The sequence below is a fragment of the Bos grunniens genome, chromosome 9, assembly GCF_055505025.1.
Source record: "Bos grunniens cultivar Pamir isolate PY7600 chromosome 9, Bosgru_T2T1.0, whole genome shotgun sequence".
NCBI lineage: Eukaryota > Metazoa > Chordata > Mammalia > Artiodactyla > Bovidae > Bos > Bos grunniens.
The window spans coordinates 40,543,161-40,557,273 of NC_141173.1; the positions used below are offsets into that span (position 1 = coordinate 40,543,161).

The 14,113-nt window shown below is 37.2% G+C and overlaps 1 protein-coding gene across 11 annotated transcripts in view; it reads left to right on the forward strand.

The window, feature by feature from the left end:
• Window positions 1-14,113, forward strand: part of CDK19 (cyclin dependent kinase 19) — a 170,319-nt gene that overhangs the window by 141,695 nt on the left and 14,511 nt on the right. For 8 of the 11 annotated variants that reach the window (XM_086317317.1, XM_086317312.1, XM_086317314.1 and 5 more), the window contains 3 exons: window positions 3,501-3,558; window positions 8,182-8,313; window positions 13,856-13,999. In XM_086317317.1, the coding sequence (XP_086173443.1) occupies window positions 3,501-3,558; window positions 8,182-8,313; window positions 13,856-13,999 (334 nt within the window). The remainder of the gene's footprint in view (window positions 1-3,500; window positions 3,559-8,181; window positions 8,314-13,855; window positions 14,000-14,113) is intronic. The other 3 variants (XM_086317320.1, XM_086317319.1, XM_086317321.1) reach the window with 1 other exon arrangement.

The following is a 14,113-nucleotide window of genomic DNA, read 5'->3' on the forward strand; positions in this document are numbered from 1 at the left end:
TATAAAAATCGTATAAATCATTTGATATATTTATTCCTAGGCATCTTACAGGTTTTTGTTTTGTTTTTGCTATAGAAATGCTGCTTTTGAAAAACTGTATCTCCTACCTTTTTTTTCATGACATATAGAAGTACAGTTGACTTGTTCATACTGTTCAAGTAGCCATATCTCCTGTTAAACTTTTTTACTATTGCTAATAATTTGTCTGTAAATACTTTGGGCTTTCTATGTAGATAATTATATGACCTGAAAATAACAGTAGTTTTGTTTCTGCCTTTCTAATGCATATGTCTTTAACTATTGTTTTATAGTACTGGACTTATGTTGATTTCAAAAAAAAGCTGAAAGTAAAAGGCTATTAAAAGGTATAGCACACAAACTGCTAAAAGAATCAACTACAGTAGTGTTATATAAAATAGCTTTTAAGACAAGAGCATTATTAAGAGTGGGCTTCCCTGGCAGCTCAGTTGGTAAAGAATCTGCCTGCATTGTGGGAGACCCAGGTTTGATCCCTGGGTTGGGAAGATCCTCTGGAGAAGGGAATGGCAACCCACTCTAGTATTCTTGCTGGAGAATTCCATGGACAGAAGTCAGCCATAAAACTAGATGCAGAAATCTCTTGTATTCTCCTTATTATTTTTCCACGGTACTGATCAATACTGATGTACTGTATATTTGTTATTATCCTTTTTTCCCCACTGGAATATAAGCTCATGAGGTTAAGGATTTTGCCTGGTTTTGTGTAGTATGATATCTCTAGGATCTAAATTACTGCTAGATGCTCAGTCGGTATTTGTTGAATGAATGACTATGGAGGGTAGAGAAAGTGGTGCAAAAAAAACAATGCCAAATCTTGAGCTTTTACCTTGAAATGCTCTTATATGTTCCCCCATGACTGTTGTCACAAGTTAACTTTTCCCCAGTTGTAGTCCACTTCCGACTGGCTTCTGTCTTTACTTCGTGGTCCATCTGTCTTTTCCAGTTCATCCTTCATAATACTACCAGAATTTTTTTTTCCTAAATATTGATCTGATTATCTCAGTGTCTTGTCTCAGCTCAGCCTATAGAATAAATTGTAGTTTCTCTAATGTGACATTTATTTCTTCACTGAGCTTTCTATGCTCTAGTCACATCATACCACTTATAGGCTCTTCAGCATGCTATGTCTGTGGGTTTTCTTTGTGACTGTGCTCTTAACTTTTGGGTTCTCTGAGCCTGAAAGTCATTCTTTTGTTTATGCTTATCAAAATCTTAGTCATTCTTAAATTCATCTAAAGTCATTTCCTTCCTAAAGACTACCCTGATATTCACTGAGAAGAATCATCTAATCCCAGCAATTTCTTTTGCTGTTTTGGCACTTTCTGTAATCTGCCCTGTACTCTAAAAAGTTATCTCTCTTTCCCTACTAGCTATTAAGCTCTTTGAAGATAACGCTTCATGTTTTATTTTTCTTTGTTTCCCGAAAGTCTGCAATATAGTGTTTTATACATAATGGAGCTTTGATAAATAGTTGTCAGACTTATTTTGAAGGTTTGGTTTTTGTCTTATGCTGTTTTTCTCTTTCTGCTAACTAATCATGTCTCATGTCTTCAATTATCACACTCCAGTGACAATAAACTTCAAATCTGAATCTTCCTATTTCCACTGTCCAGACTAGTGCGACCAGGCCTCTGACACAACTCCATGTGTCATCTTCTCTTTCTTGTTCCCCCTCCCAAATCAGTACCTCTCATAAATTTCCTATCACAAAGACACCATTCTTCCAGTCACATGACCTCAAAACCTTGGTGAAATCTTTATCACCCTTTGTCTTCTGCCTTCAACTAGTCAGTAAGTCCTGTTAATTTCTCCTTTAAAATGATCCTCAGCTCCATAACTCCGTCTTCATTTCCGCTGAGCAGTCCTTGGGTGGAGCCCTTATGACCCATACCCAGTTCTGACACCTCCCCCTTTCCTGTGCTTCCTTGGTGGCTCAGCTGGTAAAGAATCCGTCTGCAATGCAGGAGACCCTGGTTCAATCCCTGGGTTGGGAAGATCCCCTGGAGAAGGAAAAGGCTACCCACTCCAGGACTCTGGCCTGGAGAATCCCATGCGCTGTATAGTCCATAGGGTCACAAAGAGTCGGACATGACTAAGCGACTTTCACTCATACTTCCTGTAATCTCGCCACCTGTAATATAAAGATCAGATTACTTCACCTGGCGTTTAAGACAATGCAGGGTCTAGGTTCATTCTGCTGCCTATGACATTTGTCCTCTGCTTTCTCTCAAGTCAGACTTCTTACTTTCTCCCAAGCTTATGTCATTACCTTTCATGTGCTCTACTGTGCTAGCTCCTGCTCATTTTTCAGGATCTGGATAATGGACATCACCCCTGCCCCCCACCTTTAGTAAACATTTCCCTTAACAATGGAAACTAATCATTTCCTCCCTGTTCATTTTTATTTTTAGTGCTTATTGTTTTCATTGAGACTTTAAAAAGAGCCAGCAGATTGGAAGAGATCTTAAAAGTAATCTAGTTTAACCTCTAACCCAAGACCTCAGTCTTCTTTATAATTCATAATTAGCATTAGCTTCTAGTATTACACAAAGCTTCTGATATTTCTATTTATATAGTGAACATCTGGAAGTTAGGAATTTGGTTTCATGTGCTTTTATTTTTCCCTTTAGTTCTTAGTATGGTTCACTGTCCTGGAAGATACTAAAAATATATTCATTGATTGAATAAATGAATCATAAATTTTCTCTTCAGAGAATTTACAGAGGACGCTTACTTGCCCAAAAGCCTCTCTGCCTTCAACTAGTCACAAAATCCTGTTAATTTCTCCTTTAAAATGTTACTCAAATGTCTACAAATAAGAATGACTTTTTAAAAAGTCTTAAAAGATGGTGGATACATTTTCAGCCTACCCTTTTCTTTATATGGCTCTGTATTAGCCTTGACTTTTATTTTCTTTCTTCTTGAGATTATACTTGGAATTTCACTTTTGCATGAACTATAAGGTATATGAATTTTAATGGAGTCTGTTGAATGTTGACCATGTTTTCCTACAGTAGTTCAGAACTATTTAGCAAGAAATATTCCACTTGACTCATTTAAATGAAGGTAATTATCTATTGTGGCTGGGAATTTATATAAAAATTTTCAACCACAAAAGCCCTTTGTTGTGGGCAGTAATAGAACAGCTTATAATTTGTAAAGGTTTAAAAATTATTACTAGTCATTACTTCTGAGGGGTAAATAGAAATGATAGCTTTAATTCCTTTGTGATTATTTGTATGATACAATTTTGAAAATAAGATGTTTCTACAGCAAGGATGTTTTTGGAAAGTTAGTGCTAACTTCAAGTATGTCAAATGCTTAATGTAGAGGGTACTTGCTATTCAATTATAGTTTTGATGAAAATCCAAAAGTGACATTTTCATATTATAAGAACTTTTTTCCATTTTAGAGCATGTCAAAAGAATATAGTAATTTGAATGCTCTATTTTTATTTCTAGAAACCAGCAAATATCCTAGTAATGGGAGAAGGTCCTGAGAGGGGGAGAGTCAAAATAGGTAGGTAATTATTTCTAAAATACCTTATTAAGAAACTAAAGTGACTGCAAAGATGGTTTCCCTTTTTAATACTCTTATTTAAGGAATTTTAAAATTAATTCCTCATAATATTCATAGACAAGATGTTGGGAAATGTAGGTAGTTTATAAAATCCCTCAGATTTATTCCCAAAATAAGGTTCTATAATTCTAAGCTGAGGCAAGCAAAAATTCATTCCCATCCAATACTCCAAGCATGTGTTTCTGCTACTATTACTGTAATGCTACTATTACAGTCACTCTAAACATAATCCCGTGAATCTTACTTTTGTCTCAGCTTTACCAAATGTTGTTTCCCGGAGTCCATCCTTCCCACCCTGACCCTGATTTATACACACAGATCCTCCCAGACACCTCCCTGCCCTCCCCTCTCCCTGCTGCATGTCTTGTGCCAGGTACCAACATATCTTTTCCAAATGAATATATATGTGTATAGACTCTCACTTGCCAGTCTTAGATTAAGGCACTGGCAGAAGTCTTGTTTCTGTACTAAAAATTTCTCTGCAACCTTGAAAGTTCTAAAAGAAACTGGTATCATTTATACCTGTGACATATTTGGGGAGAAAATAAGCTGAGAAATGCTTTATTCTAAATTTTTTTATAATAGAACTTACATTTATTCAGTGTTCAGTGCTTTTAAGAAAGATTTTAGAGTAAATTTTATCAAGCTGCTTTCTTTGCTATTAGAATTTATCGTGCTAGAAATGATCCAGAATTGTGCTAGCTTTGCCTGCTGCAAATTCATTCTGTCCTGCCCCAACCAAGCACGCCCTGCTGCCTGGTCTTCTGCTTCTTCCGTTAATTCACTAGCCCAATTCCTGAAGAAGCTGTTCTAAACCAACTTTTCTTTCTTTAACCTCTACTCTGAGTTTGAGATTGAATCATAAAAAAATTCTGTTGATGTTAAGAACCGAGTGTCTGCTTTCTTTCCCTCTCATCCCCTTTCTACCCTTCCTCACTGGTTTCTGTTTCACCCTCACACTTTTATCGAGTACCAAGTTTTTGCTGGTCACTTGGGAAGTAAAGGATGGTCCTCCTGTGGGGGACACTAAAATGGACACTTTGGTATGCCATCTCATTTGTTTTACACAGCCACCCTCCGGTAGGTACTGCAGATAAGTAAAGCTGGATTTACAGAGGGGGCAGCTTACTCGGCCTTTCAAAGGAGGGACTTGAATTCCAAGTCTGGGGGTTCTTTCACAAAACATTGCTGCCTAGTGATAGCAAAGCTATCTGGTATGACCTGACTGACCACCTTTTGTCAGCACAGCTCTGCCTTTGAAGCAGCCTCAGAAGCAGTCTGTTTCTCCTCAGTCCTATCCCGTGTCCTTCTAGCTTCTAAATACCTTCCTGCTGTACTTTAGTCCTTCTAATTACAGTTTTTCCGTTCTTTCCTTCTCAAGTTTCTCCTCTTCACCTTTAAACACTCATAATCCAATTTTAACATAAATTTTCTCATATCCATTTTGTTTTCTTTACCATTTGTTCAATTTTTCCCCCTTGTTCCTCTACTTCTAAAATCATTTACATATTAGTTTCACGTACCCTAATCTGTTATTATGTTATTTTTTTTTTCCTGACATCAATTCTGTTCCTCTATTGAAACTGCTGTCTACAAGGCTACCTCTGGTCTTTATCTTACCACGTCAGTAGCCTGTGTTTAGTCTCCGTTTTCCTTTTTACTGCCTTGTCATTTGTTCTTCTAGCTAGTCTGGTGGTGTGAGTATCTTTATTTTGGTCTCTGTGACATCACATAATTCTGTTTTTCTATTACTTTTGCTGTGACTTCTGCATTTTATTCATTCTTATCTCTTATTCCTACTAACCTTGTTTCAAGACACCCTAGGCACTGGCTCGAGACATGGCCTTCCTCTACAGTTACTTCTTTAGGTAATTGATAAGTTATGGCCTTAAAATTTTGGGTTTTATGAAAATGATTTTAAGATCTGGATCTCAAATTCTGTTCTCTCACTCTAACTCTCTATTTGGATGTCTTGGTGGCAACCTATATTCCATTAATTCCAAACCAAATTCATCATCCTCATCTTATACTCTCCAATGCTGTCATCATATTTATCCCAGTCTTCTCCTTAGTCTCCCAAGTAGCTCTGCTACTCAACATGAATTCTGCATTCTAGCCAGGCCAGTTAGTTGCCTTATTGTTAAGAATTTAGGATTATAATTCTACCCAAGATTAGAGAGAAAGTCAGGGTTAAAAGTAAACAACAATTAGTATTAAAGGTCTGGTGGACAGTTACAGTTAACCTAGTTGATTAAATTGATTTTCTATTTTGTTTTACTAGCACCTTATTTTTTCAAACAGTAATGCTTTGACATCTATGCTTAGCACTTTAATATAGCTCTCTTTTGATTGAAAGAAAAAGCATAGTTGACTGAAAACACATCGTGCCCTCCCTGTACCAGAGGCTTCCACTCCCAGCACCGGGACCCGCGGGCCTCTCCTAAAATGCTCGTTGCCTTCTTTACTGTTCACAGTGGTTCCTCCTTCAGAAGCCAGCTCGCGTTCCACTTTCCATATAGTCCACTTCTGCAAATGTTTATCAGACATTGTTCCAGATAAAACCATGGAGACACAATCTCTTGCTGCAATAAGACTCTTTGAGTCTAAGAGAAACCAGTAGCAACTTTCCTTTTAGTCTTACAGTACTTACCCTTTTTATCTACTCTATGAATGAAAAGTCATCTCACCTTTATGTAAGCTCCTTGAATGTAGACGTTGCCTTCTGCTGCTTTTCTGTCGATACTAATCAGCACCCACACCACAATTTTACTACCTCTGTTGAACTGAATAATTTAACTCATATCCAACTTTAGGAAAATAGGTGTTAGTAACATTTAGGCTAGTTACATTTAGTCTAAATTACTAATCATTTGAAAAATGGTTTGAAACTCCTTTGAAGTTCATACAATAGATGGGAATTATTTTAAAGAGTATTGTTTCTCTGGGCTTGATTTCATTTTTCAGTGAATTGATGTGGCTTACATAAAGCTAAGAAGGTAGAGAATAAGGGGAGAAATATTGGCTTTAGCCTTTACTTAAAAATAGGAGCTTTTCAATGGAGGGAAGAGTATTCCATCATATTACTTTGCCATCAACAACAGTCAACAGCTGTTCAATATATAAAGCAGTGCTTTGAGGTAGGTGTAATATTGGTAGACTGGTTTTGACTATTTTTGTTTGCTATAGGGAATTTTGGTTTAAAAAGTGTAGGCATCAGCACAGGCATCCTTGGATAGCTTTATTTTTTAAGACCTATGTTCTCCAAAGCATTCTCAGAAAGTTCTGTAAATTAGTCAAACTCTAAAGAAATAAAATCACTGTAAATTAAAAGTTTAATGCATATCATAGCCTATTGGTTCTAGATTAAATGATACTCTATAGTTGCAACTTTAATGTACTACTCGTGCACTGTATGATACACGAGGGACCATTATACAATCAGAATATACTGTATGTATCACCTACTTCAAATTATAGAGGCTTATATTTGTGATTTTTTTTACCTTTGTGACATGCAATTATCGTATGTATAATTCGTTGTATATCAGATCCATGGTTAAGAACATAGCTGCTAAATTATAACATGGTTTTTGCTTGAGTAGTGGCATTTTTACTTCCTATCCCTGTGACTTTGGGCAAGTCATGGAACTGCTTTGGGCCTTAGATTCTTCATCACAGAAGTGGGGGTAGGAGGAGAATACTTATTAAACCAGCATTCTTATAAGGATTAAATGAAGCGATAAATGATGTATATGAAAATCATTTGTAAGCTCTGAAATGCTTTATAGATATATATTCTTTAGGAAATCTTAAGAAAATTAGATAGTAACCAGTACCTTATTATATCAATAGTAATAATCTTTTTACTACTTTCGTAGACCTCTAATATTTAAATTAGTTAGCTTTGATATAGAGCTTTGTTAAATGCTGAGTTGTAACAAATTCTTTTACATATTCTATATATGTTCTTGAACACATGTATGTGATGTTCTGGTAACTATACAACAGCTGGCTCTCTGGGGGAAAAAAAGTCACCCCAGTTTATAGCATGCACTGTTTTTTGTGATGTAAATACTCCCACCATAGCCAATTTCAAGCCACAAACATGACATTACTGAACACTGTGTTGGGAAGATACTTAAAACAGCTCTCCTGAGTCCATAAAAGCCAACTCCAGCACAGGTTGAACTAAGATAGACTCAAGATTTTAGATATATAGGCATACAGAAGTCATAATCATGAAAACTTTTAGACTTTATTTTAAAAACATACATAAATATTATTCTGTCTCTGAAAGCCAGGAATCTGGAACTAGACCTGGATTTTTATTCTGACTCTCTACTTACTAATTCTGTGACTTTGGACAAGGCAGAGTATCTCTAAACCCTCAGTCTCTTCATCAGTCAAATAGGCACAATAACAGTATCTCCCTCAGAAGGGGAGACCTGGTGCTGGTACAGACCACAGGTTGGAAAGGATTGCTTTGTAAGGTTAGTGGCTCTTGTCATCATGGTTATAATAGCGTGCCACACTGAGTTCTTATTAATTGATTTTATTTTTTAGCTGACATGGGCTTTGCCAGATTATTCAATTCTCCTCTAAAGCCACTAGCAGACTTGGATCCTGTAGTTGTGACTTTCTGGTATCGGGCTCCAGAACTTTTGCTTGGTGCAAGGCATTATACAAAGGCCATTGGTAAGTTAGTGTGAAATGGTTTACTTGTAATTGGTAAGTATTATATCATTATTGTATGATACTGCATTTATGATAAATACTAAATGGCATAATAAAGCTGCTTTGTAAAAGCCACTTTGTATGGCTTTGTAAAAGTCCTGTTGTCATTATATGCCCAGATTTTATATTCTTGTAGCTCTGGATTTTCAGCTGTTTAGGAGAATATGATTCTTTTTTTTTTTTTTAAGAAAGCATTTTCTTTTTTTAATTATTTATTTTTAATTGGAGGGTAATTGCTTTACAATGTTGTGTTGGTTTCTGCTGTGCAACAGTGTGAATCAGCCATCAGTATACATGTATCTCCTCCCTCTTGGGCCTAAAAGAAAGCATTTGCTTTCAGAGAATACAAGTGTCTGATCTTGTTATGTTGCCTAGAAATGATAAAATGCAGATTTTGTTTTGCACCTACCTACTATTGATCAGAAGAACTGGAGAGAGGTTTAGAATTTTCTTCACAAAAAGAAAAACAGAAAAACTGAAGTAGTGTAGTTACTGGAGGGAGCCCCTGCTATTTGGGAAAAAGTTAATCAGTCAGTCCTTTCCTAAGCAAGAAACAATATGACTAATCCTTTTCTCTTGCCATTATAGTTATCAGAATGGCAGTTTCTCCATTAAGGTAGGAAATAGAACCTGGGTAGACTAGCTGTGCTCAGCATCTTGCCATCTCACCAAGCGTAAACGCTGAACAAGAAAACCTGTTAAAAACACAATCTGTAGGATTTAAAGTCTGCTTCAGAACAGAGGCGTCAGAGATTTCGCTGCCTGGCCCTGTAGTGTCCTCACAGGGCCCAGCTGCCAACTGAGGGAGTCGGGAAGAGAGAGCTGCCCTCAAACCTAGGTACTGCTTTAAAAGAGGTGAAAAGAGAAGACAGGGAGGGAGGAAGTGGGGCCATTAATGTGAAGGCCTAGTTCTGTAAGGTACCTACATTTTGCTCAATGTGTTTCTTTAAAGTTTCCATTTCTTGAATTCTCTTTACTTGTATTAGACTAATTTTGACTGCATTTAGCTCCTTTGGTCAAGTTCTATTTGATAAAGACACTTAAATTATAAAATTATTAAAAATAGACAAGCACAATCCTTTCTCTGTTAAGCTTATGAAAAATCTGAAAAGAGCTATCAAAGAGTTATCAAGGAAGTTCTCACATTTGAAGAGATCAGACTCATAATTAACCTCTTCATGGATAGAAACGGAAACAAAAATTAAAATATGGTAATGTCCTCATTCATCAGGAGGTCTGATTTCTACAAAACTTAGATACCCAGGACACATTTATACTTCCTTTGTCTAGGGATTGAGACACTAGCACAGTGTGGAATATTGTTAATTCTTCATAAGTACTACTGAAGGATTTTGTTAAATTAGTGAAAAAGACTATGAGTGGCCACAGCACCATAAGGAAAACCATATGTGTTTGATAGTAGAGGCATGTGAGACTGACCTCAGACCCATCCCCTGGCAGCTGAGCCTGTAGTAATAAGACCCCTGACCAGAGGCTGTCACCGTTACAAGCCAAGGGCAGTGGCAGCTGTCTGTGAAGGTGGGAGAACTTTTTTTGATACGAAAAGTAAATGGAAGGGATAGAGCAGGGGTCCCCAACCTCTGGGCCGTGGACTGATACCTCCTGTCAGATCAGCGGTGGCATTAGATTAGAAATAAAGTAAGCCAGAAAGAAAAACACCAATACAGTATAATAACACATATATATGGAATTTAGAAAGATGGTAACGATAACCCTGTATGCGAGACAGCAAAAGAGACACAGATGTATAGAACAGTCTTTTGGACTCTGTGGGAGAGGGTGAGGGTGGGATGATTTGGGAGAATGGCATTGAAACATGTATATTATCATATGTGAAACAAATCGCCAGTCCAGGTTCTATGCATGATACAGGCTGCTCGGAGCTGGTGCACTGGGATGACCCAGAGGGATGGGATGGGGAGGGAGGAGGGAGGGGGGTTCAGGATGGGGAACATGTTTATACCCATGGTGGATTCATGTCAATGTATGGCAAAACCAATACAATATTGTAATTAGCCTCCAATTAAAATAAATTTATATTTAAAAAAGAAAGTGCATAATAAATGTAATGCGCTTGGATTATCCCATCTCTGGTCCATGGAAAAATCGTCTTCCACAAAACTGGTCCCTGGTGCCAAAAAGGTTGGGGACCACTGGGAGAGAGCAGTTCTTAAAATAAGCCTGACTCTGTTTCCATTCCAGTGGGTGCACTGAGGGGCTTTATTTTTGAGACATTTACCATTATGGTTGCTTCTTCTGGTATTAGTTCTCTCTCTTGAGAACAATAAAATCTAGACAATCTCAGAAGGTACCAGAGGCTAGGAAGGGGCCAAAAGTTAAGACAGAGAAAAGGGGAGTGCTAGCTGGGAGCAACAGTTGGTGCTTTAGAACAGGGCTGGTGGTGAGATAATGCCAGGCACAGGGTGGGAGTACAGGATGTGATAACAGCAGAACCTCCCGTGCGCTGGGTTCTTACCTAGCACTGTGCAGTCTGTGTCAGAAGGGAGACTCCAGGAAGAAAAGGAAGACTCAGCCAGAAACCTTGTTAAACAAAATGACGCCCCACCAAAGAATGTCTCACTTTCAGAGATTGCTAGCAAACCCACAGCCTGTGTCTAACATGTCCCTCTGGTGATTCTGCTGTGTGTGGTCCCCACACTTTGAGAAGTATAGTTCTATGAATATTTTCTGATTAACTGCTCTACTGTTGTAATAAAAAATAGATGTGAGTTTTGGAAATAAAGGTAATTGGGTATGAACTGGAAACCAACTATATTTCTAATTTCCTCAGGGTAAGGAGAACTGAAATTGAATTTTAACCAGCTTGTGACTTACTAGCTCAGTAAAAATGAGACTTAGCAATTAAAGATAAAAACCTAATCACTGATTTCTAATTTTAGTCATCCCAATTATTTATTCTGGATAGAAGTGAGGAAAAAAGATAGAAAAATAATAATCCCCACATTAGTTAGCTTATGTATTCATAGCAGACATAAATATACAGTTACTCATTCTTAGAATTCTGTGTACCTGGTTCATATCAGAAATGAGTATTATTTCTATTCAGAGCATATAAAAGAGAGTTTTTTGGCATCAGTGAAAATTTATGAAATGAGATTTAGCCCAGGAGGTGAGTGGTGGTGGTTTTGGTATGTGTGAGACACACACACACACGGGGAGTGGGGCAGGGGGAGGCAGGGAGGAGAGGGGAGAGGAAGAGAGAGAAAAGTACAAGTCATTGATAAAGGAAAGAGCTGAGAAATGGGTATAGATGGTGCTGGAGCCAGGTGATCATTTAAAATTAGATGCTAATATGAGGCAAGACACCCTAGAATTTAATACTGCCCGCTACATTGAGGTTCCTCCTCTTAGCGGTTCTTCAGGAAATCTAGATACAGGCCCCTGTCCTTGATTAGAAGGCAAACCAGAAACTGTGTGGCCAGCAACATACAGTAGTTGTCTCCATTGACTGCATAGTAGAGGCAGCTTCAGGAAGACTTGGGACAGTCAGAGGCTGCCATATCAGGGCCAAGGGGACAGCCAACATGACATGGCAGAGAAAAAAATGACAAAGTAGACACTGAACAGTATTATTATTCTCCTCTTTAGTGATGGATTTTCATAATGAGGATGATTAAGTTATATTTTATAGCCTCTTAAGATGGCAGGTAATAATGTAATAAAAATGGTTATTGAAAGGATATATTCCCATTATCCGGAAGGCTAACTTGTGTGGAAGGAGACCATTCCTGAATGGAGTCAGATACATGAGACATTACTATATATGTAATAGTAGAATGTAGAATAGTAGAATGGGATTGCTATGTTTAGAAGACTTCTAAACACTGTACTTTTCTATGCTATCCCATAGTCTCTGTGTTATTAACTTTAAAAATACTTACTAAGTGGCATTAAGTGGGAAAGTATGAATATACATCTCACAAAAATTAATTCACATGTACATTTGGCAAAGCATTATAAATATTACAGTCTTAGAATCTAGATTAAAACTATAGTTTTTCAATGTGTAAAATCCAAGTAGAATCATCTTTACCTGGTTATTTGAAGTAGTTAATAAAACTCTGAAAGATGCCTCAGTGTATCTTGGCATGGTGGAGTTGGGGCAGCATCTAAGTGAGTATGTTCAGATTACTTCTCTTTACTGGTGTTATGTAGTACTTGTATATACTTGTATTTATCAGCTTCTAGAAATGGCAGCCCACTCCAGTATTCTTGCCTAGAGAATCCTGTGGACAGAGGAGCCTGGTGGGCTGCTGTCTATGGGGTCACACAGAATCGGACATGACTGAAGTGACTTAGCACGCATGCACGTATTGGAGAAGGAAATGGCAACCCACTCCAGTATTCTTGCCTGGAGAATCCCAGGGATGGAGGAGCCTGGTGGGCTGCCATCTGTGAGGTCGTACAGAGTCAGACACGACTGAAGCGACTTAGCAGCAGCAGCAGATCTTACCACTTCTTGAAAAAACTGTAGGTGGTATCTTTCAGACAAAAGTTGAGCTTTTCCAAATTATTTTGTGTAATCTGTACCATCTAGACCGACAACTCAAAAATTCTAGTCGTTATGTATTTGATTGCTTTAAAGAAACATATCACCATACCTGATCATATTATTTTATTCTATCACATCTTGAGTGTTATGCCTTGTATTAGATTATCAGTTGAATGCTTCAGCAATTAAATTATTAATAGTGGTTAGAAAGGCTTTTGTCTAAAGGTAAAGAAAACTTATTGCTTGCTAAATTGAGTTCCCCAAGTTTATCTTGATCAGGAAATTTACAAGTAAATGTTTTTTATTTGACTTTCAGTCTGTTATGTGATGGTATAGCTGTGCTGTGTTCAGTCGCTCAGTCGTGTCCAACTCTTTGCGACCCCATGGACTGTAGCTCTTCAAGCTCCTCTGTCCATGGGGATTCTGCAGGCAAGAATACTGGAATGGGTTGCCATGCCCTCCTCCAGGAGATCTTTCCAACCCAGGGATCACACCCAGGTCTCCCACATTGCAGGCAGATTCTTTACTGTCTGAGCCACCAGGGAAGCCCAATGATATAGCTATTTCATATCATATATGTTTTCTTAATATACTTACTGTATTCACTGAAAAGTTTTAAAATTTATTTGGGGAATTCTTTTCTTTTTAAAAGCTATACTTAATATGCAGTTTTATATTAAGATATATGACATATATAATTTTTATATGTTGCAAAATAATCATCACTAAGTCCAGTTACCATCTGTCACCATTGTAAAGTTATTACAATACCATTGACTTTATTCCCTTTGTGTACATTTTATCCCTGTAACATCCTTGGAAGTTTGTACCTCTTAAGCTCTTTTACCTATTTCATCCATCTGCCTACCTTGAAAAATATTTTTATATGTAGGTTGTGATTATACCAAGAAATTATAACCAAAGAAATATAATAAATATGTACAAAAAGTTGTTTTTCTTCCTTCATAGATATATGGGCAATAGGTTGCATATTTGCTGAACTGTTGACTTCAGAACCTATTTTTCACTGTCGTCAGGAAGATATAAAAACAAGCAATCCTTTTCATCATGATCAACTAGACCGAATATTTAGTGTCATGGGATTTCCTGCAGGTAATTTTTTTTTTTTTTTCCAAAATAATACTTGAGTCATATTTCAAAAACATTCTTTTTGAAAAGGATATTTTAAGTATTTTTATGTATATTTTTAAGCTAAAATAACTAGAT